Here is a 25,635-nt window from a genome sequence, read left to right on the forward strand (position 1 = left end):
AGCCCCTACCATTTTGGTAGTGATGTTACAAAGACATGTGTAGAGAGAGTCAGAATGTGACAAAGTAGGAATTTTGCAGGTGGTTTCATTTTTTTCCACAATTTTAAACACACAAAGAAAATCTAACTAAATTCAAATTTCTCCTCATCCACTTCTGACTATGAGAAAGAAATATAGCTTCTATTTTATAATCACTTGTTTTTGAGTTTGTTTGAACATTTCTGGGTTCTGATGAGAGCACCCAATCTTTAAAGAACCCATAGTGAATTAATTAAATTTGACATTGAATGCTTTATTTAGTGTGCTTTATCGCTTCCTTACAGTCACAAAAGTCAAGCAAAGCAGACAAACAAAAATAAGTGTGACAGGAATAGTGGAAAAGGGACAAAATACAACTATAGAAGGAGAGAAAAAAAAGGGTAAATAGAAATTCTATCTGAATAGTTTCCATCAGTTTTAGCTGTGGAAGCATCTTTTATAGGAGTTGGGGTGGAGAAATGGGGGCTTTTCAAGTAGTTGTGGCCAGACACAACCCCTAGTTCAAATCCGTCCATGCCAAAAAAAAAAAAAGGTCAACTAACCAGAAGAGAAGGATTTTTTTTTTCATCTGAGCTCAATCATCTTTGGCAACTTCGTGATCCAGCCGAGGAGTGCGGTATAACTTTAAAAGGTGACCCAAACAGTCCCCTATGACACGTGTGAGGACTGGGCGCACAAAGAGTCACTGTGTGCCCGTCGGTACCGCGACGTCAGTGTCTCCGTGTCTGAGCCGAGCTGGTCGGGGCCAGCAGCAGCAGCAGCAGCAACGTCACTGCCCGACAGCGGCATCAGAGCAGCGCGGACGGCTTCCAGAGCAGCAGCAGCAGCAGCGCTGAGCGGAAGCAGAAAACGGCGGCGGCGGCGGCGGGACGCGCTGTCTGGACGGCAGGTAAAGCCCCTCTCTGTGCTCGGGAAACGCGTTTTGTTCATTTCAGGGCGCGTTTGCCGCTTTTCTTCTCGTCGGCCGGCAACACGGAGAGGTGTGGGTGCCAAACGTGGCGAGTACACAGAGACTAGCAAAAGCTTTCCGCGCATTGTCGCTGTTGTGCTGTAGCCATAAACTACGTTGCTATGGTACCTGAAGGCAACATCCCACCTGCTGCTGCCGCGCTGCTCCCCTCCAGTGGAGGTGTTGAACCGAAACAAAGCGCTTTTCACCCAATTAAGCTGCTGCGAAGGAAACGCGAGTGCGCAAGTTTTGAAGTTTCTGTCACAGCCTTTTGGTCTGTGTCCAATTTTTCTTGGAAAAAGTTCTTCGGGTGGGTTTACAGCGCTTGGTGGAAGCATCTGTACCCTGTTAACTTCCCACCTTGAGGCAGGTTAGGAAAGAAAAACTTGGTGTGGATTTCGTGGGCTTTTATATGATAAACTGGCAAAGATTGAGAAGTGGCAACAAGGATTTTCAACATATTTTGCAAATTAAAGCCTGAGAACTATGGCGTGCTGTTATTTTCATTACGCCCCCTTTATTCTGATACCTCAAATGAAAGAAAATGCAGATGTTCTTGTATTTAGCCAAACGAATAAAAACAAACAAATCCCCACAGCATGATGCTGCCACCACTGTGTCACAGTAAGGATTTTGTATCAACAGTGATATGCAATGACTGTCATGCATAAGGTTTTGCATGTTGACCAAAAATCTATCAAAGCGACTCTCATCTGACTGGACTGCCTTAAGTGTGATTATGGCATAAAACCTTAATTTATACTCTGAAGTTGGTCGTTTTTACATGACAAAAAAATGTAACATAATGTTGAAAGAGTATGGTTTGTTACATAGTAATATCTACAAGCTTACAGTTTGTAGATATACATATGGACAAAAGCAGCTGTTTTTCCCTGTCAACATGTAGTGCTCATGCTTGCCATACAGATTCTAACTGCTCTCTTTTTATCTTCTTAGAGCCTAAGAAAAAAAAACCCACATCTCAAGATTCAAGCACGCCAAAGATGGTGATTACCAGCGTAGCATCCCTCAGAAGTACTTCACCGGCTGCAAACACAGAGAGCAGATGTTTGCATTGAAGGTGCCGAGTGCGTACCCTCTCATTTTTGTTGTTGTTGTTATGCTGTGTGCTCTTTGCCTCTGATTGATGCTGTCATAAGACATCAATGCATGACAACGCCAGGGCCCGCGATACAAAGAAATTCCATTACCCCTATCTCGGCTGCTGTGGCGGAGAAGGAAATCACCAGGCTAGTCTGTCGTGAGGCCAGGAAGGAGGAAGAATTATGAGTCAGAATGGAGGAAAGGGAAAAAAAACTGTCACTCTTCAAATCCGCCTGTAAACTTTGTAGACGGGCGGACTCTTATTTTGAGAGCAGCACCAGATGCCACATTGGCTTCCAAAAGTATTGGACTAAAAGGAGACTTGGCATCTTTTTTTGTGTGTGTGCTCTACCAATTAATGCTGAAATACTCCAAACCTTTTAATTACACAGCGTTATGTCTGTATGGATTTCAAGGATTCGAGTTAAAGTGCTGTGAGAGTGTCAGAAGTGCAAAAGAGGGTTGCATCCAAGCAAAAGCTCTGTGCTCATTGTGCTTCAGTTTACACACCTCCTTATCCCGGCTGTCAGGAGGGAGGATTCTGTTCGACAGTAACTTACCCCGAGCAATAGAGATAGTGGTGGGAAAAAGGAGGGGTGGGTGGAGTGAGAAGAACAGCAAACGACTGTGGGGGAGCGAGCGTTCTTAACCCAGCCTTTGAGTGACTCTTGTATCCAAGGACGGAGGTAGCAACGCATCCGAACGCCACTCTTCGCCCACGGACTGCTGTGAAGAAATGAGGCGGACGAGCGGGGACTCGGTGGCGCTCCTGTAGACTCAACAACCTGCCTGGCCCTGCTTCACAGAGTCCCCTTCCTCTTCTCCTCCTCCTCCCTGGGGTCTGATGCATCTGTCTGATGTGCCGGGGATGATGACTGAGCAAATCATGACAGGAGCTAGAGTGAAGGCTTCACTCTTGTGAATGGAAATTTATCCTCTTTTGATATTTTTATGTCCTTTTTTTTTTCTACCCAAAGAAGAAGAGAGTGTTTCTCGTTTATTTTTATTTTCTTTCCCGTGTCGGTGTCATTGAGCCGACGATTTGTTGTATGTTATTGGCAGACGAGCGCGCTTGGAGAGGAGGTAGTAACAGGTGCAGCGTGCCAAGGTGAATTTGGAGGAGTGGAATAGAGCTGAAGATCATGGGGAAATCAAACAGCAAGCTCAAGCCAGAAGTGGTGGAGGAGTTGACAAGAAAAACCTACTGTGAGTACCCAAAGCTTCTTCTTCGTTAACTTCAAACAGCCTGAAGGAAGTTCTTTGAACTTTAGAAAGACTGAAAGGAATGACTAAACATGCGCAATAAAAAAGAAAAGCTATTGATTTTAATGTTGCTGTCTTCTAACGATGTTTTCCACCCACCATGTGCCACCCAGGCTGCACAATGACCAGCCCTACCCTGACTTAGCACTTCTTACGGTGATTATTGATGAACCAGAGCTGCGTCTAAATATCAGCTCTCCATTTGATTCACATTTAATTGTAATCTGTTAAAGGCTGAGTCGAGAAGTAATATTCTGCAGCTTTGAATCACATTGGGGAAAAAACATGGAGGATCTGAACTATTATCTTAAATTGGAGGCCAAGTTCTGATTACTCACTTTGTGAAATTCTGACCTGCTTATGCTGATTTTCTTTTATTTATTCCCATGTGTTTTTATTAACTTTTAAGTAATGACAAAATGCTTTAGTGTTCTTTCTGAATAAACTGGTCCAAAACCCAACAAAGTCATAGAGCAATCACTGTCAGTGTGACTGAAGGATCTAAAAATACTTTGAGAGTAATGGTGGGAAATAAACCTATTAAATGTTAACAATAACGGTAAAAGTTTGAAATTTAGTTGGAGAATACATTTTTTGCCTTTTTGCAAGATGGAGAAGAAACTGCAAACAGTAATTTGGATTTGAATTGCATTATTTTCTGGTTGTACTCAAGATAATTTATTGCTAGTTAAGAAAGCAATAATTATTGATATTAATATTATAAGCAAAATTAAATTATAACTGTTTAGAATTAATTTCGGAAAGAAATATTACTATTTTTCTACTTGTTATGAATCATTTTTAAACATTGTATTGAAACAGATAATATCTTAAAAATAGACTTTTAATTTGAAATGGTATAATGATAATTATCAAACTGATAATAATGCCCGTATTGCTTTCCAGTATATTTTACAGGGTCCACTTAAAAAGAAACCCAGCTGAAAAATTGTATCAGACTTTTTGGTATAAAGGCTTTGTTTAGTGCATTTTATTAGCAATAAGAATGTTTAATGTGCTAACTTAAAATCAACTTTGAGTTTTTGATAAGACCTCTTTCCAATCCAACAGAAAATCATGTATTTCCAGTATTTTTCTTGTTTATGTCTTTTCAGATTAAATTGTCCGCATTAGTTCTGTCAGCTTTAGCATCTCGGTTACTGAAATTAACCTCCGGTGCATCAAGGGCAGTTAAGCGTCCCTCCATCTGCCCAAATGTGTTATTAGCACACAGAGTTTGATTGCATTATAGTTTAGATATATTGGCATCCAAAGAGTTCATTGCCATATGGCACAAACTGAAATTGTGATGATCATTTGACATAATGTGCTACTCTTTAATCCAGCATACTCTATGGCAGATTAAATTAGCTCTATAGAATATTTATTTTAAACCTATTACACCTTTTTGTCTTCTTTGACATTACTTTTAAAAAGCTCTCTGATACTGAACATCTTCAGGGATCTTGTGTTCATTCTTTCTGTTTTGTGATTGGTATCAAAGACAGATTTATAATTTATAAAGTAAACATTTTTTCCTTGCCGAACTTCATTCTTCCGTTCTGCAGCATCACTTCAGCAGGGAGCTCACATACAGGAAATGTCTAAAAATAGACTCTGCCCACTTGTTGATATCTATTTTCTCGTTTTTTTTTCCCCGTGTCCTCTCATCGTCTTTAAATCAGAACCCTGAGCAGAAATGAGATTCATAATGACCAGCAGGAGCGTTTTCCTACGGAGACTATATTTGAATTGTTTGCGTGTTATTTTCAGAGCACAAGATTATTATTGTTTGAGCGGTGCAAGCGTGCAGGTGTGGGTGGGAGTTGACTGCCATTGGATGTTTAATGACACTGTTATTTGTGTGGATGGTGTCTCCGCAGCAGAAGCAAGGAGGGCTGTTGTCGCAGGAAATTGCTGTGCAGAAAGATTAGGCATCGTGCTGGGCTGGACTGCTCACTGCCGTCCTGCGCTCCTTGTCTTTCCCTTTTTCTCTGTTACCCTTTCACCCTGCCTCTCTCTTTCGCTTTACCCCCTAATTGCCCTCTTTGAGTGGGGAATGGAATAGTGTAATTAGGATCTTATCTGGTTAGCATCGGTGAGAGGGGCACCAAGCTCTCTCCCGCTGTGATCACTCCCCCCTCCCCGTTCTGTTGCTTGAATTCAGACTATCATTTCTGCTTTCTTTCATCCTATTGCATCTTTCTCTTGCCCTCCCACGAGGAGCCTCGTCTGCCATTTTATTCAGTGCTTTCTTTTAGTTCTTGACAGATTGGGGACTTAAATTTCTCTGTGCTAAGGTCTCTTTTTAGTTGACTGCTATAAAAAGCGGTACATGTTCCAAGCAAGTAATATCCCATGTTTTGACAGGCAACAAAAAACAAAAACAAAAGCATGTTTATTTCTAAAGAATGTATGCACAGTACATGTATTTTCTCTGTTTTGTTGTGAGAATATCTATTATTTTTAAAGCTTCATTGTAGTATTGCAATTATTTTTACTTTGTAGTCAAAGGCAACTGTACAGATTGTGGCTAAAAGACTATGGTTTTCCTGTTTTTTTTACACACAGAAGAAAAGTCTGGGTCTCACCTGCTGTTTTCAAAGAGCTTAATTCCACACTGAGTTTTTTTATTTTTTTATTTTTGCCTTAATAACCACTCTGGCATCACGTGGATAGAGCAGCAGTCCTGTTCAGATCTCTGCGGGATGTAAGGCAGAGCCATGTGATGAGGCACGACAGTTGAGTAAGTCCTCAAAGAGTTGATGGCTCTCATTGTTGACAGAGTAACAAGCTGGACTTGTTTTAGCAGACTCTGGCCGAACGGAGCCTGAGTTTGGTGAATGTTGGGGGAGGGGGACATGATTTTTTTTCATGTTAACACAAATTTCTAAAACAAAAATGTATAACAAAATCTTATTGCTTTTACTTAAATCAGAAAAGACAGTGTGTTTGAAAGTGACGTTACCAATAACATTTAATTGTTATTTTGATTTTGAAACACCCGCTCCCTGGTCAGATTTATTTCATAGATCTGTGTAATCCTTTGTCAAACGGTGGAAGAGTTGTTGGACTCATGGATTTTGCCTGTTCTCCTTCTGCACCTTGCACTCCAGTTTCTTCTTACGGTCCTAAAACATTTAATTAAATCCAGTTTAACAGATTTGGTACAGATGTTTGTCACAAGGAAATAGAGCAGTTCTTAACAGGTTTTTCTAAATTGTCCTTAGCTGTGAGTGGATGGTTAAGCACTACTATTACGCAGGTATAAATTATGAATGGGCTGATTTCTAATTGCTTTTTAACAGCTCGTAAATGAGGTAACGACATGGATTCTTATTTGAATACAAACAGAGCATCAGAGTGAGGAAGAGAGGTTCAGTAGCTTTACTTGTGCTATGATTGTGGGTCTCTGCGTTTTAGAAACTCCTGACTGTGTAGATGAAAATGCCTTGTGGATGTCAAAGGTCAGAAAGGAGAAGCTGGTATGGAATGACAGAAATGCCTTAGTAGCTTAAATAACCACTTGTTACAAGCAATACACAAAATAGTATTTCTGAATTCAAATGTTGAGTCTTTCATGGATAGGCTCAGATGCTGTTAGCTAAGAACAGGAAACTGAGGCTGAGGAACAACAACACATTGGAAACACATCACCTGGTTTGATGAGTCTGGATTTTTAGCAGCAACTGGACCTGAATCTGACAGAAAAGACATGGAGGGATAAATGCTGGTGAATGTGGTTTTGGACATATTTTCTTTGCATGTTTTTGTCCCTTTTCTTACATGATTTGAACTTCACTACCTATCTGAGCATGGATGCTGTCTGTGTCAATCCCTTTATGACCATGTGCCAGTCTTCTGATGGTGACATGGTGACTTATGATGAGTCACCATGTTCAAACTGTTCTCCATTGCCCTCTACAGTCACCTGATCTCAGTACAGTACATTGAAAGGGATATTTGTATCATGGATGCTAAATCTGCAGCATCTGCATGACTCTGTTACATCAAAATCCCTTGGGAATGTCCAACACCTGGTAAGATTTGTGTCACAAGGAACTAGAGCAGTTCTGAATGCAAAGGAAGGTCCAACCTGATACTTGCAAGATGTACCTAATAAAGTGACCCGTAAGTGAAGATGTATGAGAAAACATTGTAAATTTATCAGTCAACTGCTTATTGTGTAAAGTATTGTTTGTTTTTTAAGGAACAGAAGTATAATAAACTCTTACCTGGTTAGTTAGCTGTGCTATCTTCTCTGGTAGCTGGTCTGCAGTTGCAAATGTAAAATTTAGGGGTAGGAATAGTTGATCATGACTTAACATTTTATCACAATGTTTTGTGATATTTATTGGGATTATAAAAAAGTGAGAATGAATACTTTTTATCAATTTGTCACAATTCCACAAATACAGAAGAACTCAAAACTTACCCATTGCTATATAGGCTACATGCTTCAAAAAATAGAGCAAATATATTGATGAACATAACAGAATAACTTGTATGCGATTATTCTAGCCTTTATAAATTTCCTCAGTTTCTTTCTTTCTTTCTTTCTTCTTTTTTTTTGTGCCTGAACTGATTTTAAAGGCCAGTTTAATAGTAGCTTGACTTACCTGTCAGCTGTGGGCTCGACCTGATATTTCTTTTCCTGGAAGAGGTCACATGAGGGGTTTCTTTGCTAAAAGCTGAGCAGAAAAAGTGAAGATGGACATAAATGCAAGCAAAAGCTGTCTTTTATCAATAGATTTAATGCGATTCTGTTGTACTCTGGAAAGTAATGTGAACATTTCACAGAAAAGGTTTTTACTTTTCCTGGCAATTATTGGCATTAATTTAAATGTGTAGATCTGCTTTGCTGCTTTCATTTCTATGTTTTATACAGACTTAGAAACCATGACAGTGAGTTCCTCTGGGTTAAGCATTACATTAGATAATAGTAGTGTTTAACCAGAACGCCAGGCGGTTGTAGTTAGAAGCTCCTTGTTCGGCCCCCTGCACTTCTGGCTCACTAGAAGTGGTGCAGTGGTACTTCAGCAGGAAGTCTCAAAGGTTGTTTTGGTTAGAATAAAGTTATTGATTTTCAGCCCTCATTTTCATTACAAAACTCCAGGGACCAGAGAGCTGAAAATTACTCTGGTGAGTTTGGGGAAAGTAACAAGTCGAGGGGAAAACTCCTGGGATCCATTGGTCCTTGTACATCGTGCTGCTTGTGTGGGCATAGAAACATGTCCTGCTGCTAAAATGTGTTTTTCTCCTAAATCTTTGGCTGACGTTCACATTCTAATTGATTTTTTTATTTTTATTTTTTATGACTTTTTTTTCCAGTTTCAACTTGTAAATGATGATTAGTCTCTTTGGATGTGCTACAATCAATTACTTCCTCTTTTCAATATTTGGATGTGGGCTGATTATTGTGGTGCTCTGTGCATATGTGTTGGAAAGGTTTAGGCCAAGATGATTAACTACTAGGCTACTTTTTCTAGGACAAAACCTCTTTCTAATGTCACTTTTCTTTTTCTTTCTTTTACAGTCACAGAGAAAGAAGTACAGCAGTGGTAAGTGTGTACATTTATTTTTAATGAGACTTTTTCTGTTTTTACTTGACAATGATAATATATCAAAAAATTTTGACTGTGGCCATTAGCAGATCTCCCTTTGCGTTGTTTAGTCCAGGGGTTGGTGTTTATCAGTCTATGAAAAGTGTTTTTACAGTAGATTTGAAGCCGTCTCCCTCACGCTTCCCTGAAGACAGATGAGTTCTGAAAATAGAACAACTCTGAAGCGTCACTGTGGCTAAATGACTTTGAAGGCTGATAAAACAGATACAAACATTTCCATGATGCATTCCTCCCCAACCTTTTCACTCTGTTTGCAAACGGGATGTCTGATAAGACAGGAATGGTGTGGGGGTTAAAAAGGAAGTACATTTGGAAGGTTTTCATCAATACAGCAAAAATAATTATATCCTGTGATTATTTTTTCTCACATTTTGTCACATTGCAACCAGAGATTGTAGCATATTTTGTTGGATTTTATCAAATTTAACAGACAAACACAAAGTAGTGCACTTTATTAAATGATTGATTTTTTTTTAGCACCTTTAAGTACCTTAAAGAACTACCTTTTTTTTGCATTTACAGTTGGGGTTTTGCCTGGCATCCTTAATTTTTTTTGTTTCTTGTCATTCTTCTAGAAGGTAATCTCCCACCTCAATTTCATGTGTTTTGCTGGTTTCCTTCCACTATTACCCTGTATTTAGTTCTGGACACTCATTCAGAAAGTTCACTTTGTCCACTTTCAGGATGATGTTGTTATAGTTTCAAAATTTTGGATGAAGTGTTATATTTAAGGGCGTACCAATAAATTTGCCCAATTTTTTTTATTTTGGGTTTTTGGTGACTTCCTGATACATATGGGAGATCTTATGCACTGATATCTGCCTTTGCAAAGATCTGAAGACTAGCCGCTGTCCCCTTTTCCTCTGCTGTGAGAGAGAGCTGACGGACAGCAACGCCCTCCAGATCATGTCTGCATGTGCCCGGTTTGACGATAGTCACCCAGCTTTTCCCAAGTTACTGACTTTGTCACTGCATTTTGTAACTTTTCACACAAAATAATCAGTACGGGCCAAATTGGAATTGGCAGGTCAGTCGATTTAAAGATCTGCCACAAAATTGCAATCAATGTATCTCCAGTTATTTTTTCTCCACGCAGCATTTTGCATGTTGTCCAAATGGCTGACTATTGATCATAAAACCTGTGGCAAACTGCAATGTATGAATGCTTTGTTTTTCAGATAAATCCTCAGATTTATCTGATTTATCCTCAGATTTATCAAAAGCATATATCAAGGTTGTCATGTAGATTTTGTAGCCTTAGTTGTGAATTCTTTAGCTCCTCTGGAGTCTTTGTTTCTTCTCTCATTAATTCTCTTCTTGTAAACTCAGTCAGTACAATGAACTGAACGGTGTTTTATGGGAGAAGTGTCAAATTAAAGGAGGCAGAATAGAGACGTTTGCCACATTTTTCACATTTTAATTAAACAAACAACATAAAAAACACATTTATTTTACACTCTTCTCACTTATGCATCGTTTTTTCCAGTAAAAAATTGTTGGGGTTACTACATAATAAAAACATATAAAAGTGTAAAATGTAAGAATATTGTTACAAAGTGTTGTACATTGGCGTCAAGCCTTCACAAACCTTCAGATTAGTAAGCCTTCCTGTTAGTTTTTGTAGTTATTAGTCAGTGCGACTTCTACCAGCATCGTCCTGGTACGGTTTCTTTGCCACACTTCTTATTGGTTTACTTTGGACCAAAATAAGATACTACTGAGATGATAGACAGCACTGGAATTCAAAGTTATTGTGGGTCACTGACACTGTTCACATGCATAAGAAAGTGCAGCTTCATCACAGAGATGACTCGTCGCTATTTCTTTGTTGTTTGCCTCCAGTTAAAACAAAGAACAGGGATTATCATAGGAGAGACCACTGTACGGAAGTGATCACTCCTCCATCTTCACACTTCACTTCTCCTGGCTCGGTTTCGCATTTCACCATCAACTTGCGCATGCATGAACGGAGCTGCGACTCGAGAGCTAGTTGCTCCTCATGCACCCCCCCATTAGAAGCTGCACGGAGGGAAGGAGCCAGGCCATGCAGCAGCAGCAGCAGCGACTGCACTGTAGATATTGCTGCTGAAAGTTCCAGAGTCTTCAGGCTGCCCGAGTGCACTTGGGTGGAAACCCCCCCACCACAACCGTCAAACCTCCACCCTGCCGGCTGCGCAGCCTGCCAGCTCACCATCACCCTTCGTGTCGTTCACAGAGATTTTTTGCCTGAGTCCTCACTCTTAGATCAGCAGCAATCAACACGGCCAAGTGTGAGGAATGAGAGGGAATTTTACCAGGGGAAATGCCAGATGGCGTGTAATTAGAGCACAGGCACAGACACAGAAGAATTAGCAGGGTTAGATAAATGCCTGTGTTGTGCATTAAGTTTGCTCCCGTTTTAATTCTCCTCCAAGGGGAACATCATTAGTATGCCTAAGGCCTACCTGAAATCAATAACAAAATCCCACGGCTCAGTGAGGTGCCTGCCAGCGAGGCAGGAGCAAAGGAAACATCCTGCTCTTTAGCAAGCCACCATGCTAGATGCCAATGAGAGGTTGCTGGTGCCAATAATAAATACTTTATCACTGCCGGCGGGGTCTGCTACTGTATGTCAAATCTGCTATGTTTCTAGACGTTGCAGTATCACACTGCATCAAGTACAGTCTGACTTTGTGGAGGGCTTAGCAATAGTGTCACCACAAAGATCTGTTGGACATGATGCGTTCCTGGCAAATAGCTGACAGGGAAAACACTGCTTACTGTACCCACTGTAGCAACACTAGAGTGTATGTTCACTTTATAGAACTGGTATAACATGTGATCATAGTGTGACATGAAGCCAAATCAACTCAAATAAAAAGTTTTATTTTAGGAAAAATGCAAACAAATGACTGGTGCTTAAGTATTTGTGCCCCTTAAGCATTTTCTCACTTTTCCAACAGTGCAACTGCAAACTTTGAAGGTAAAAGTAACATTTTTATTTCTTTAATAAAACATGAATAATATTCATCCCCCTTGAGTTTGTAGTTTGGATCAGGTCTGCATATATAGAAACGGACATTTAGACTCATTCCTCTTCACAAAATAACTCAGATTGGGTCTAGAGTGCCGGTGAACTGCAAATTTTAAGTTTTTCTGCATATTTTCAAATGGACTTTTCCTGAATCATTCTCATAGATGAACAAGCTTTTATCTAAACCAGGGGTTTTCAAAGTGTGGTAGAGTTAGCTCCCTGTCAAAGTGCAAAGCAACAACTGTGCCCTTCCCCAACTCCATTATAGCTATTATATCATCTCTCAACATTTCACTGTTGCATAACTTGATGTTCCATTCATGCTTGTTTCTCTGAGGTTGTGAGGATTTAGCTGCTTTAACTGCTAAGCGCAGTGCCACATGCGATGCTTCATTTGCCTCGTCATTTACACTGATAAATGAACTACTTTCTGCTGTGACCACAGTTCATTTAGCTGGGTAGACAGAGCAGCATCTTTAGATGAAAACCCAACTTTACTGCTGTTCTTTAATTATTTTTGCTAAGACTAGACTCTGTGTCTCACCATAGCTTTAGGTAATAAAAATCTGCCCATTGTGTTTCTGGGATATGCTTGGTAAAGTTGCCTTTTTTTATGTTTGTAGATCTCATTTCGCTCCCCCACCATTAAAAAACTCTTATCTAAACAATTTTGTTGTATGGATGTTGCGATTGTTTCCCTGCCACTCCAGTGTCTGGTCTTTTTCCAGGATCGCCCTGTATTCACCTCCATCTTCCCGTCAAACCCTGCCAGGTCCTGCAGAGTTAGCGTAAACCTCTCTTCTGCTCCTCTGCTTAAACCTCTTCTGACAGTTTTTCTGCTGTGTATTGGTAGGCTTTGTGGTTATGCCATACTTTCTATTTTTAGATGATAGACTAAATATTCATGAGATGTTCAAAGCAAAGGGATATTGTTTTAAAATCTAACCGACAAGGAAACAACACAAATATCCCAATAAAGTGGAGGGAATTTTGTGGTTGTGAAATGAGAAGATATAGAAAAAAAGTTTAATAAATTTACCAGGTTCTCTGCGTTTTAACACATTTCTTCTAGTCGTATTAAATTTACTTTGCAAAGATTTTGTGGTTCTGATTATGGTGCTTCAGGCATGTACAGTTGCACTCAAAGTTACTCACACTCCGGCAGATTTAGTTTTAAAGCAATCTTTTAATTTTACCATCATGTTTTGTGTAAAGTAATTTTAAGTTGGGCCAGCCAGAGTTGTGAGCTGAAACTGGTGTAGATTCTAATCTATGGAGGGAGCTAAAGATTAGGATGATGGCAAGGAGACCTTTCAACCTCAAAGACTATCAACAAATATGAATTGTCAAAATCCCAGAGCAACGGGCAACATTTGCAAGAAGGGTTTAAATATTGTTCATTATCTGTTTTTATTCAACAAAAATAAAATTCTGTTTTAATTTCCAAATTCTTTTTTTTATCTGTCTTGTTTTTATCAGAAAGAAAATTATAGTTTTTTTTTTAATGACTATAAATGCAAATTTGCCTGAGCGTATGAATAATCTGAGGCTTGTCTGTGAGCCATTGGGGAGAAATGTATATTTTTATTTTTAGTTCTTGAAATTCTCTGGTTCTGCAGCTGCTCGAGTTTGATCATTTTAACTCGCAGATCTGTCACTGCTGTAAAAGTGCAGTAAGATTTTTTGACTACACATTTATAATAGTCATTAATGTGATGAAATATGTTGAAAGTAAGCCATGCTTCTGGCACTCTTAAGGCAAGTAACAAAGCAGTATTAAGAGATTCAGTTCCCCTTTTAGATATAACTCATTAGAAATAAAAAAACATTATGTCTAAAAGTACAGTGTAGCAGACTGTAAAAGTTCTTAAATTTAACTCTTTTTGTGAAGTTTTCCAGAAGAATATTTGTCATTAGTATGCTTTTACTTCCTGCAATTTACTGAATAAAATCTCTCTGACTAAATGTTTTTTTTTGTTTTGTTTTCTTTTCTTTCTAAAGGAAGAAAAAGTTTGAATCTATTGTGCGCCTGCTTTTGTCTATTAGTCCACAAGAGGGCACAAAACACATTAACAGATGGGAATACTTGTGCATAATTATTTTATTTCTTTTTTAGAATTTATAATAACATAAACAACAATAGAGTTTTTAGCGGACCTTGGGGATCGATTGTATGATTTATTTTCATAAACTAATAACTTTCACTTCTGATAAATTAAATTTATTTAGAAAATAAGCAGAATTCACTTGTTAAAATGCATGATTTTATTGTAGAAAAATTTAAATCTAAATACCATATTTGGATCTATTTTTATCTGCTCTGTAATGAGAGTGTTTATCTACTTATATTGTATTTTGTAATCCCAATGAAACACACAGGAAGCATTTTTTCAGTCATTTCTACTTCTGTATTTGTTGCATATTTTGTTGTTACTAATTAGAAAGCTGTTGGTCTCTCTAGTAAGCAATATCCAGATAAATAGTTTTTGTGTTTTCTCATCAATAATAAATTTACTAAGATTAATCACAAAAGAAGCTGAACCTGGTTATCAGTATTTTTATATATATATTTATAGTACTTTTTATTTTTTTATTTTGTAACAGCTGTGATTTAATGGCTTGCAAAAGTATTGCTGTCCTTTGCTATTTTCCATATCATTTCATGTTACAACCACAAAACATTCATGTGCTTTATTTATGATAGACCAGCACCAATGTATGTAGTGCTCAGATATGACTGAATTGAGCTATATTCAACCCCCTATAATGTGATACCCCTAACAGGTGCAGTTCAACTAAGTGCCTTCAAAATAATTAATTTCATGTCAGAATAAATCCAGCTGTTCTGTGAAGGCTTCAGAGGTTTGTTAGAGAACATTAGAGAACAGCGGCATCATCAGGACAAAGGAACATGGTAGAAAGAAAGTTGAGGAGAAGTTTATAAATGTTATAAATTGGAGTGCACCAATAAATTGGCAGACTGATAAGTCCTCCACGATTTGCTTCATTTTGGGAGATTAGCTATCGTCTGACATGTAAATATTAAACTGATTTTTAAAAAAAATACATATTTCCCAAAATCAGAATCGGCAGGTCAAGCTTTTTAAAAATTGTAGATCGGCCGGAATACTGCAATCAGTGCTCTCTTCCTAGTCATAAGACAAAGGTTTTGGATTTTACAGAGCACAAACCAATTCATCACTTGAATATGGAAAAGTATTACGCAACTGAAAACATACAAATTTACAGTTCCACCTAAACCATTGTCAGGACATCGCTTAATACCACGCATCTAGATTTCATGGAAGACTGATGAGAAGAAAGCCGTTATCGACAGGAAGCTATTACAGATTATGGTGGTGGTAGCATCAGACTGTTGGTATGAGGGATAGGAAAGCTTATCGCAGTTTGTTAGAGGATTCATTAAGATAAATATAGGACAATCCTGGAAGAAGACCTGTTAAGAGGTTGCAGGAGACTCGAGACTGACGTAGTGGTTCACCTTCCAACAGCACAAGAATCCACACAATTACTCAGAGCCAATATGGCATGTCTGCATCTGCTATCGCAGTCAAAGTTCAGACGCACTCCATCATATCTGGCCATACCGGAGCTGAATGAAGACGGAAAATCTTTTACAAAGGTTCTACGATCTATTGATTCAGAGGAGCTGAGTATAAATACTTTAGAGATGTAAAAACATTAGGAAGGTGCCATTTTCTTCTGCTTAACAAATATACAAAGTTTGTGTTAGTCCATTATGTAAAATACACGAAAGCTTGTGGTTGTAACACAAAAAGAGAATAAATGTTTAATACCTCGACAATGTGTCCATCATTATCAGCAATATAAAATAGAAGTTATAGAAAGACTGGAAAATAGGTGTAGAAAATAGAAAAATGACGGATTCCCACGAAGAGGGTTGGCTTTGGATTAGGACATGCTTTGTGTGTCTTGCACTATGAATACCAATGAGGTTATACTTCATTATAGTGAGCTTGGCGCTCACTTCACTGCATATCATCTCCAGATAATTCATATTACATCGTTCTGCTGTCATCTCGCTCCTCTTCTTGCTAAACTTTTTTTCCAGCTGCTTCTCAAAGCAGCTTCCCATCTTTTGGACTTACACGAAGCTGGCTTTGTTATCTCCCAGGCAGATTAAAAGTAAAGCATGTAAGAAGAGGAAGGACTCAATGTGTGCATGGAGAAGCTCCGTGCTGGCCTTCGGTCTTCTTCAAAGCTCTTCTGTGCTTTAATTATAGACCTGCCTTATTTTGAGAAGCACATGGAGTGCTCTCCTGTATGTACTCGATCAGTTTTGCAATGTTTTATATTACTAGAGCGGTAATCCTCCTCTACTTCCTCCTTCTGCTACTCATCTAACATTTATTTTTACAGAAACTAACACTCTCTGTTTTGTTCCTTTACTCGTGTTGGTTTGATTCTGCGATGGCTGTTTTCTCTGTTACAAAAACAGTCCCACAGACAGACTACCTCTGAGTGACTGCGCCTCAAATTGCTTATGAGATGCTTCTATTTTTAGGCTAATAGATATGTTAAGTCGCTCTCCAGATATGTCATTTCCAGGAGCAAGAGGAAGCTCACCGACTTATCTATCAGCTCCACATATTATCAAAGAGAAGCAGAAAGGAATTTGATTAGCGTTAACCACCTTGGGCTCGCTATTGGATTAGAGTGATCATCTTATCTATGAGTGAGACAAATAGCTTTGCACTTTACCTTTTTGTTCTGGCACATTTTTTTCAAGCTGAATCAGTCACGCTCGCTTGTCGTCGAGGTGACTTCAGTTCGCTGATTATCTGATTGCAAGATGGATGTTTTGATACTTTTTTTCAAATATATATTTTGATTTTGTTTTTCAGGTACAAAGGCTTCATCAAGGATTGTCCCAGCGGCCAGCTGGATGCTTTGGGCTTCCAGAAGATATACAAGCAGTTTTTTCCTTTCGGAGACCCCACCAAGTTTGCTTCATTCGTCTTTAATGTATTTGATGAAAATAAGGTTTGTACTTCATATTGTGTAGAATTTAATGGATTGAGATTGAAGTAAAAGCACCTGTCTGTGGATTTCTGGGCTCATTTTTTTCCGCCCTGCCGTAAATTAAACCTAATAAATGGCATTTATAAAATCTGATGTTTTTTCTAAAGCACGCTCTTGTTCCTGGAACATGTTTTGTCCTTTTTCCTAAAAGTACAGGGCATGTGTTTTTTATTTTTACACAATGCTCTTCATTCAGACTCCTTTCAACTGAACTGTCGACTGAATTTAAAAACAGTGGAGTCCTTTGACAAAATATAACCAAAGTGTGCTGAGCAAGGCTTTTATAGATTTTAACTCTTAAGTGTTGCAGTTTAAAGCACCCACATTATTGCTGCAGTTGCCTTCCATAACTTAGAGACAATGGCTACCAAGCATTGTTTATTTGTTTCTGACAAAATCCTGAAAACATTCTCATAAAAGCAGACTTTTTACAGACATTTTAGACTTTCTCTCAGTAAAACATTACATTTGCATGCACTATATTTGAGGAAGTTTTTCTATATTTTAATAATGGTTTAATTGTAATGCCAATAAAGTATTTAAAATGTTAAATGACTATAAAAAAACTATTTCATAATAAAATGTTACTGAAACTTTTAATTTTTATTTCAAAATTGATTCTTCTTTTACTGTGTTTTACCTGTTGAAAATTCCTGTCTCATATCAGAAACAAACCTTTTTGCGGATCCGCTCTCCACAAACCTCCCTACATCAACAGCATACCACACAGCAGGTCGTCAGGGAACTAAATCAGCCATTATAGTCTCTATTTCCCTGTAAATGTCATTACAGCGGTTTAAAAAGACTTTGGTTGTTAGGGGCGATTTAGATTTGTTACATCAACAAAATACCCTTGTGGCCTATAATGCACTTTTACAAGCTATGCACACAAAAAACAGGGTGTGTTTTTTGGAACCTGGCTGAGCAAAATGAGACATTGTTCATATGAGGCTCGGCTGGATTACACACAGCAGAGCACCAACAGGTGATGATGAGTCAGGAGCAGAGACACTGATCGTTTGGAAATGAATGGACGATGTCCTCCAAACAGAACCTTAGGAGAAGGATTAGGACATCTCTATAGTTCACCCTATATGACAAGATACTATGACTTATGTCTAAGACCAGTTAATAAACTCTCTGTCACAGATTGTTTTTTTTTTTTAATGTTTTTGGTACTTTACAATTTTCTCATTATTTCTGTTAGAATCAAACAGTTGCTTGTTTATTAGTGCAAGTTTGAGCAAGGCCAAAGTGTTTGTATATTTGAACCCCCAACAGATGCAAATAATTATTCAAAATATGATTAAGCAGAGGAACAATAAGCGAGCAGCTCCCAGGGTGCTAGTGTGCCCCCTGGAGGTTTATTGACTTGCAGATAAATGGCTTTGTTTTGGAGGGATCAGACAAACCCCGGCACGTCTGACAATTACCTTTGACTCTCATTAGTGTTAGGCACCCCGTAGTCAGAGAATGCATTGATCTCTGGTTTTATGACTTATGTCACTGGCAGCGCATGACTTCAGCATTTTAGACAGTTGTCTAGTACAGATATAATTAGCTGACCTCAGAGACCATCGGGAGTGCTTGACTGTTTTCTGATGTGGGGGTGGAGGGATACAGGTAGACGTCTCTTGTGAAGGAATGTAGGGCAGTCTTTGTCATGCAGTGGTGGCCTTTAGTATTTCTAGCCACATTATGAAGCTAAATCCTGAAATTTGCACTATTTAAAGAGTTCCTATGTAACTGGGTGTGTGTGAAATTTTCCTTTTATACTTTTTTTTTAAAAAAAAGGAGACAATTTTATGTTTCAATACAATGTAGCATTTGAGCTACTTTCATCTCTTGTGTCAGCTTTGATTGTTTTCCATTCTATTATTTGCTTTAAGTGCAGCCACACATGGGGGAAAAAAAACAACAATTGGAATTGCATTCAATTCCGAAATTGAATGCAGATGCGGCCATTTAAGACTGTATGAAAGCTGAAATGTCCAAATCGGAGTGGAGTTTCTCCTTTGTTCAACAAAATTATCCTCCACAATCAATCGAGATGAGGAATGTTTGGGAAAAACCTGTAACATCTTGGCCACCAAAACCCGGTGATTGTGTTCGTTAGGCGGGAGTCTTAAGAAGATGAACCAGTAGCATCCGTCTCACTAATGACCAGAGGTGACATGTTTCAGCCTCAGGAGAGAGCCAGGTGCAGGGCGAAAAATAGCAGCTCAGTTGGAGCAAACGTCTGGCCCAGTTTTCAGCACAACGCAGGAAGGACACCATGAAGGAACGGGGAGGCGGAGAATGGTGGGGGCCGGGGAGTTCATTAAAGTTAGAGTTACACAAAATGTGATATGGGATGGTCTTCTTGTCTAGAGCTGATTACATTCTGCGTCTGTTTCTGTCGCTCACCAGGATGGACGAATCGAGTTCTCCGAGTTCATCCAGGCCCTGTCAGTGACCTCCAGGGGGACTCTGGATGAGAAGCTCAGATGTAAGAAGGAACTGTTGTCTGTTTTCCGACTTGAAATGACAGGATTTAGCTTTAATTGGGCTGCTTGCATATTGAAAAGGACAGGTGGGTTCAAAGGAGCACCAACTGTAAAAGATTACCATATGTGTCTTCAGTAAACTAGAGCATCTTGAAAATGAAAAAAAAAAAACATACTGGTCAAATTGTAGCCATGTCTGTTTCATTAAAACTAATGTGATCTAAAAATTTGATAGCAGCTTGCAAAAGTATTCATTCCCCTCTTTCATGTTACAACCTCTAAGCAGTTTATTTTATTAGGACTTCACATTTAAAACCAACACAAAGAAGTGTTTAATTAGGAACTGAATGAAAAATTACACATGGTTTTGGAATATTTTTACCACTAAAAGTCAGTAAATTGTGGGGCGTGCATTAGTATTCAGCTGCCCCAAGCCATGTTTTGCAGAACCATCTTCTGAAGTTTTCAAACTAACAAAAACTCAAATTGGTTAGAGAGTGCCTGTGAAGAGAAATTCAAAGATTGGACTCTCATTTAGGTCTGAACTTTGACTGGGACATTCTAACACACTATGACTATGCTCGATCCAAACAATTCTATTTTTGCACTGGCTGTATATTTTGTTATCCTGCTGGAAAGTCAGTCCATGCCCAGTCTAAATTATTCTGCAACTTCCTGCAGGCTTCTTTCCCAGATTCCACTAAACTGCATTTAGCTCCATGCCTTTCATCATCAAACGCATGACGCTGTGATTATTCAATTCTATACAAATTGAGGCTGAATTGCCTCGCTAGTATGCAGTCAAGCCTTGCAGAGCCCTGCTAATGCGCTAATATTGGAGTCAGGTGTGCTGAAATAGAGAGACGTCTAAAAGTCACAGGACACCGACCCTTGAGACCACTGCTTAACATCATTATGCTTAAAAATATGATTTGAGCAGTTTATTGTGCTTGTTTAAATTTTATTTCTTTGTATAATCACTTGTATCATTATTGCAGTACAGTAAAGGCTATAAAATACCGTAATACATTTTTTGTCAATATCACAATCATCCCTATGATTAAGGCATTTCCTATCGACGTGCAGGTAGTTTTTCAAACCACATTGCATTTTTGATTTTTAGAGTACACAGCTAATAATTGTCCTGTCTACAGATTGTATTGTATTAACAGTTTTGCTCTGTCCTGCATTCTTTCCATTTTCAGGTGAGGGATTAAAACGTTATAAGATTTTTGTTTTACACTTCTTCACAGTTTTGTTCCTTGATGTTCATGTCGCTGTTTGTTCATTAATGTTTTCTAACAAAAAAGCTTTATTTTTCACTAAAATGAAGTCATGCAAAGGTGCATTCAAGTTTTAATTTATGACTTCTGGAAAAGAATTGTCCTTGATTTCATTTTGGGGTAGCTAAGTAAAACAAGACCTATCACACTGGTCACATATTTCTTTGTCAATATTTTAGAAAAAAAAAACATACTTCTTATTCTGCCTCAACATTACGCTTTACGTTCTGTCGCGCTCCCGTTCTTACTCAAGATTTTATTTAGGGGTGTCAGAGTAAAGAAGAGCTCAATACAAATGCGCACAACAGTTCAGATTTTTATTTGCATACAAATAATTTTGTTTCCCAAATGCACCAATTTGAGCTGATCTATTGCATGAAATCTGAAACCATTTGAAATATGTGATTAAATTATGACAAAATGTGAAAATCACCTTTTTAAGCTTTTGTCATTACTTTTTTTTCTCTGTGCAGGGGCCTTTAAACTGTATGATCTCGACAACGACGGCTACATAACTCGTGATGAAATGTTAAACATTGTAGATGCTATATATCAAATGGTGGTAAGTATGCGGCCCACATCTTTTTTTCCCCTTCCTGATTTGCTAAAGTGATAATTGTGACATCAATCTCAGGGAAACACTGTGGAGCTACCGGAGGAAGAAAACACACCAGAAAAGAGAGTGGACCGTATTTTTGCAATGATGGACAAGGTCAGTGTTGTGTTATTACTCTTTATGATGTAGCCCTTTATTTCATCTCCTAACATAATTACTAATTTAGCATTACCTTGGCTAATTTAGCCTTTGTTGCTACCCTAAGAGCCACAGGGACTGAAGCTTGGAGCTGGTAGTTGTACCCAGAGCAGTATCACTAACACTGCAGTCTATAAACATCATTTACAGTCATCTTCAGCACTGGCCCTCAGTGCCCACACTCTCAGGCCTAGGAATCCACTCAGCTGTAGTGAAAGGTGAGACACAGCTCACCACTGCCAGCTGTAGCCAACAGGACCACCGGTCTACCAACAACAAAGTTCACTGAACTTAGCATCAGTTAATAAACCAGCTCTGAACCTGGTCTCACTTTACCACTTTAAAAGAGTTTATACAATAAACTATGACAATTTCAATGTATTAGATGTTTTTCATTGGGTTTTCTTTGGGATAAACCAGCATAGGGAACCACCAATATGAAATTAATTAATTAATTAATTAATTAATTAATGGATGGATGGATGGAAAATAAACTCTATTCAGCAGCAAGCTAACCTAAACCAGAATAAAGTAATGAATGGCTATGAATTGGATAAAAGTAGAACTACAAAAGTTTAAACAATAAAACAAAAAATTGACCCTTTTATCAAATAGGCACAAGAAGAAGTCAGTGGCAATAATGTCACAAAATATGACTGAGTGCCTAACATGACGAAACAGTACAGCAGCATTACCTTTTGTTTGTTGATCATTTCAAAGCTTCTCCTTGTGTTTCTTGCTGCAGAATGCAGATGGGAAGCTGACTCTGCAGGAGTTTCAGGAAGGGTCAAAGGCAGACCCTTCCATTGTTCAGGCACTGTCACTCTATGACGGACTTGTGTAGAAATGTAAGGTGAGTGGAGGAAAAAAAAAACACGAAACAAAAAACAATTCCTCAGCTCCTCTCTGATCCCAGGTGTTGCGTCAAAATCTCTATTAAAACAGTAGAGTTTCTGTCAGAGCCGACTGTGGAAGACACAAAACGGAGGAAAGCCACTGTCTGCTCTCAGTTTGTTCTCATGAATTATTCAAATGGCCCACTTGTTTACTGGCAGCGTAATATTGTCGTAGCACTGAATAAAGATGGAAACATCTCACTGCCTAATGTAATGCACTGGCTGCTGCCAATTGTGGCTGACATCCTGCTCAGTGTTTTGTCAACTGTGAAGAGAGATTATGAAGACATATGCATGTGAATGCTCTGTTTGCTTGTTCTCCAGCTAGCTCCGATCGCATCCAGGTATTATGACGCCGCTCTCCATCTTCAGCGTAGTGATTATCCGTTTCGCAACTTTTTCAGAGGGTTCCGAGTCAGCGTCCTCCTGCTTTTTGCACGCCAACGCCGTTCAGTCACATCCCGATCAACCCAAAAGGGAGGACTACAAACTTTCATTGTCCAATTGTTTGCGTTCATCCGCAAATAAGGGACATCGAACACAAAATTCTTCTGATGTAACGAGGAATGCCTGCCCTCATCCTCAGTCATTGCTCAGTGCTCCTGCAGCTGTGCAGCGCAGCGGCGTTGTGGACTGTGTTTGAACGTTTCTGTGTTCTGGGAGCAAAGTGCCGGACAATCCGAGGAACGGGATCCGTCAGCTATGTTTGCGTCCTTCTCGTCTAAACGCTGTAAATCACCAGAACAGCTCAGAGGGACTGTGCTGCTGCCGCGACTGCGTCACCTCCACACTGAGATACTTTAAATCTCTGGAAATAATGTGTTACGAACATTAACTTAAAAGTTATGAATATATTATAATGTAAATACAATGGTAATTTATTTTCTGCTTTGCTGCATTTATGAGACTTTTCTCATAAATATGGAACACTTATTTTATTTTTTTTATCAAAGGTGTCGAAATGTGTTGCACTGTATTTTTCCTTACCATTGCTGGAGCGTTCTTTTTCTCCCATCCCCAGGTTAGTTATCCTGAGAGAAGAGGAATTTTAAAGTAGCACAGAGTTTTCTATGGATGATTTTTATTGCATTTGCCGTCCGTCCACCTTGTTGTGTTTTAATTTTCCCGAGTTAGCATGAGTGTTTCCTGTTGACCCCGTTGCACAACTGCATCCCGAATGACACGGCTTGAACAACGGAGAGCATTCCCCCAGCTTTACATCAGAATTGGGGCCGAGCGTTTTTTTTGTTGTTTTTTTTTTTCTTTTTGAGAGCGCCGCACTCCACCCTTGGCAACACAAAGCCTGGGTCGCTGAGAGGCGCAAACAAGACGTCAGTTTTGGTCGTAAAGCTTTTGAGATCGACTTGGTTGCAAGTGTCTACATGATATGTGCAATGTGTGAAACCAGAGCATGTGATTCTTCCTTCTTTTACATTTAGATGATTTATTTTAGGACATTTTTGGTGTTTTATCTGCTTCACTAATAGTTGTTTGCCTTATGCGGATTATAATTTACTAGATTATGATTGTCATTTATCTGTTAAACAGTGTAAGAGCACAGAATAAAATGCATTTAAGTGGCTAATATTTATATTTCTGTATTTTAGTTTGGAATGAGGAGAAAAGTATTTAACTTTTTTTGAAGAGAAGTATTTGGGATGGATTTCAGAGACAGCTTTGTAGATTAACTTTTGCTCAAATCTAGAATTTTAAATTACCTTGATTATTTTCCTATTTGGAGAATATCACTCAAGTTTGCACAGATTGCATTAAGGCAAAAAATATGGGACATGTTCTGGGTTCAGTATTCAACTGTGTAACATCACATAATAAGAAGTGTCATGTTAAGCTTTAGTGCCTGTTATTGCTTTGCAACACAGAATCTGATGTGCCAGCTTACTAAACCTGCACTGTACGACTAATGAACAATGAAGTACATAAAACCGTGGCATGTGGCAGTGATGGATGAATTAATGCCGCCTGGCGGCTTTTGAGCCTCTCGGCCTCGCCGGGATTGAGTCACTTTCTGTTATTTTTTTCTCATCAAAAACCGGTGCATGACATACCAAAAGGAAGAAATGTCCAGATTTATGACTGTTCTGTCATTTAAAGTCCAAGCCTTTTGCATTTGTAGCATGTGATACTAAAAAGTGCAGTAAAACACGAGTGTGTTTGAAAGTGAAGCACCAGCCTCGTGTTTGGAAAATGAACTGGCTCTCCACCACATGCTCTGCAGGAAAACAGTCACCCATTTACATCCATGTAATGCTGGAGCTGTTCTCGATATGTGCATTGTGGCTCACTAACAAGGGCGCCACAGCTAATGGGGCAGCAAGAACATTTGCAAGTTAGTCCTCTTTTATTCAGACACTGTCAAGCATCTATTTATTTCTATGCTAAACTAAAGTGTTACATGTTGATACAGTAAAATAACAAGTCCATGCACAATGTTATCAGCAGCTAGCCTAGCCTATCTCACTTTTAATTTGTGCAGCCATCCCATATACCATATCTACCACTGATATGCTGTGTTGTTGCAAAATTACTGCTGCTGCAACTCAAATATCACAGCACTTACTTATTCTACACCATCAAATATCTAAGGATATTTGAAACTTTAACTAAAATGTATTTTACTTCCCAACCTATTTTTCTAATAATTTCCAGACCATTTGGGAGGATTGAAGTTGCATGTTCGTAGAGCCATTTCAGCCTTCTAATGTGGAAATTAAAACGAGGCAGTGATGTCATGGCTAAAGTAACGAACACAGTCCTGATGCAGTTGGAATCTGTGAATCCCAAACATTTTTTTCTCGATACATCTGTCCATTTGCTTTTGAGTTTTTGTGCATTTCAGAGTAGGAGTGCATCAAAAGTGTCATACATGCATCAAATATGTGATGAGACTGGGATGTTCCAGCAAATCACCCTTATTTCCTTACATTTATACCCACCTAAGATGTTTATCCATTCACTGATGTGAGTGAGAACTGAGTTATTTTAGACTAAAAATTGCTTATTTTGAAACACTTTATTTTGTGGGAAAAAAACAACAACTTTTTTCCTGAAAATATAAAAAAAGAAAATAAAATCTTATTCTCGAGCTAAATATATAGTTGCACATTTACTGACAGATATACACAGTCATGTGAAAACAAAT

General features: G+C 38.7%; 1 protein-coding gene across 6 annotated transcripts; it reads left to right on the plus strand.

The window, feature by feature from the left end:
- The first annotated feature begins 720 nt into the window (after positions 1 to 720).
- On the plus strand, positions 721 to 24,437 carry ncs1b (neuronal calcium sensor 1b). 6 transcript variants are annotated; one of them, XM_055050604.1, is made up of 10 exons: positions 721 to 928; positions 1,946 to 2,076; positions 3,155 to 3,298; positions 8,892 to 8,916; positions 16,879 to 17,017; positions 19,466 to 19,544; positions 21,299 to 21,387; positions 21,460 to 21,537; positions 22,325 to 22,432; positions 22,800 to 24,437. In XM_055050604.1, exons 3-9 carry the CDS (start codon positions 3,235 to 3,237, stop codon positions 22,421 to 22,423), a joined length of 573 nt encoding a protein of 190 aa, XP_054906579.1. In that variant the 5' UTR covers positions 721 to 928; positions 1,946 to 2,076; positions 3,155 to 3,234; the 3' UTR covers positions 22,424 to 22,432; positions 22,800 to 24,437. The 6 variants fall into 6 exon arrangements, with proteins under 6 accessions (XP_054906579.1, XP_054906580.1, XP_054906582.1 ...); XM_055050605.1 differs by having other exon boundaries at positions 22,880 to 24,437; XM_055050607.1 differs by having other exon boundaries at positions 22,325 to 22,427; positions 22,880 to 24,437.
- Positions 24,438 to 25,635: the final 1,198 nt, after the last annotated feature.

Source organism: Poeciliopsis prolifica, unplaced genomic scaffold, assembly GCF_027474105.1.
Source record: "Poeciliopsis prolifica strain line A6 unplaced genomic scaffold, Auburn_PproV2 SCAFFOLD031, whole genome shotgun sequence".
NCBI lineage: Eukaryota > Metazoa > Chordata > Actinopteri > Cyprinodontiformes > Poeciliidae > Poeciliopsis > Poeciliopsis prolifica.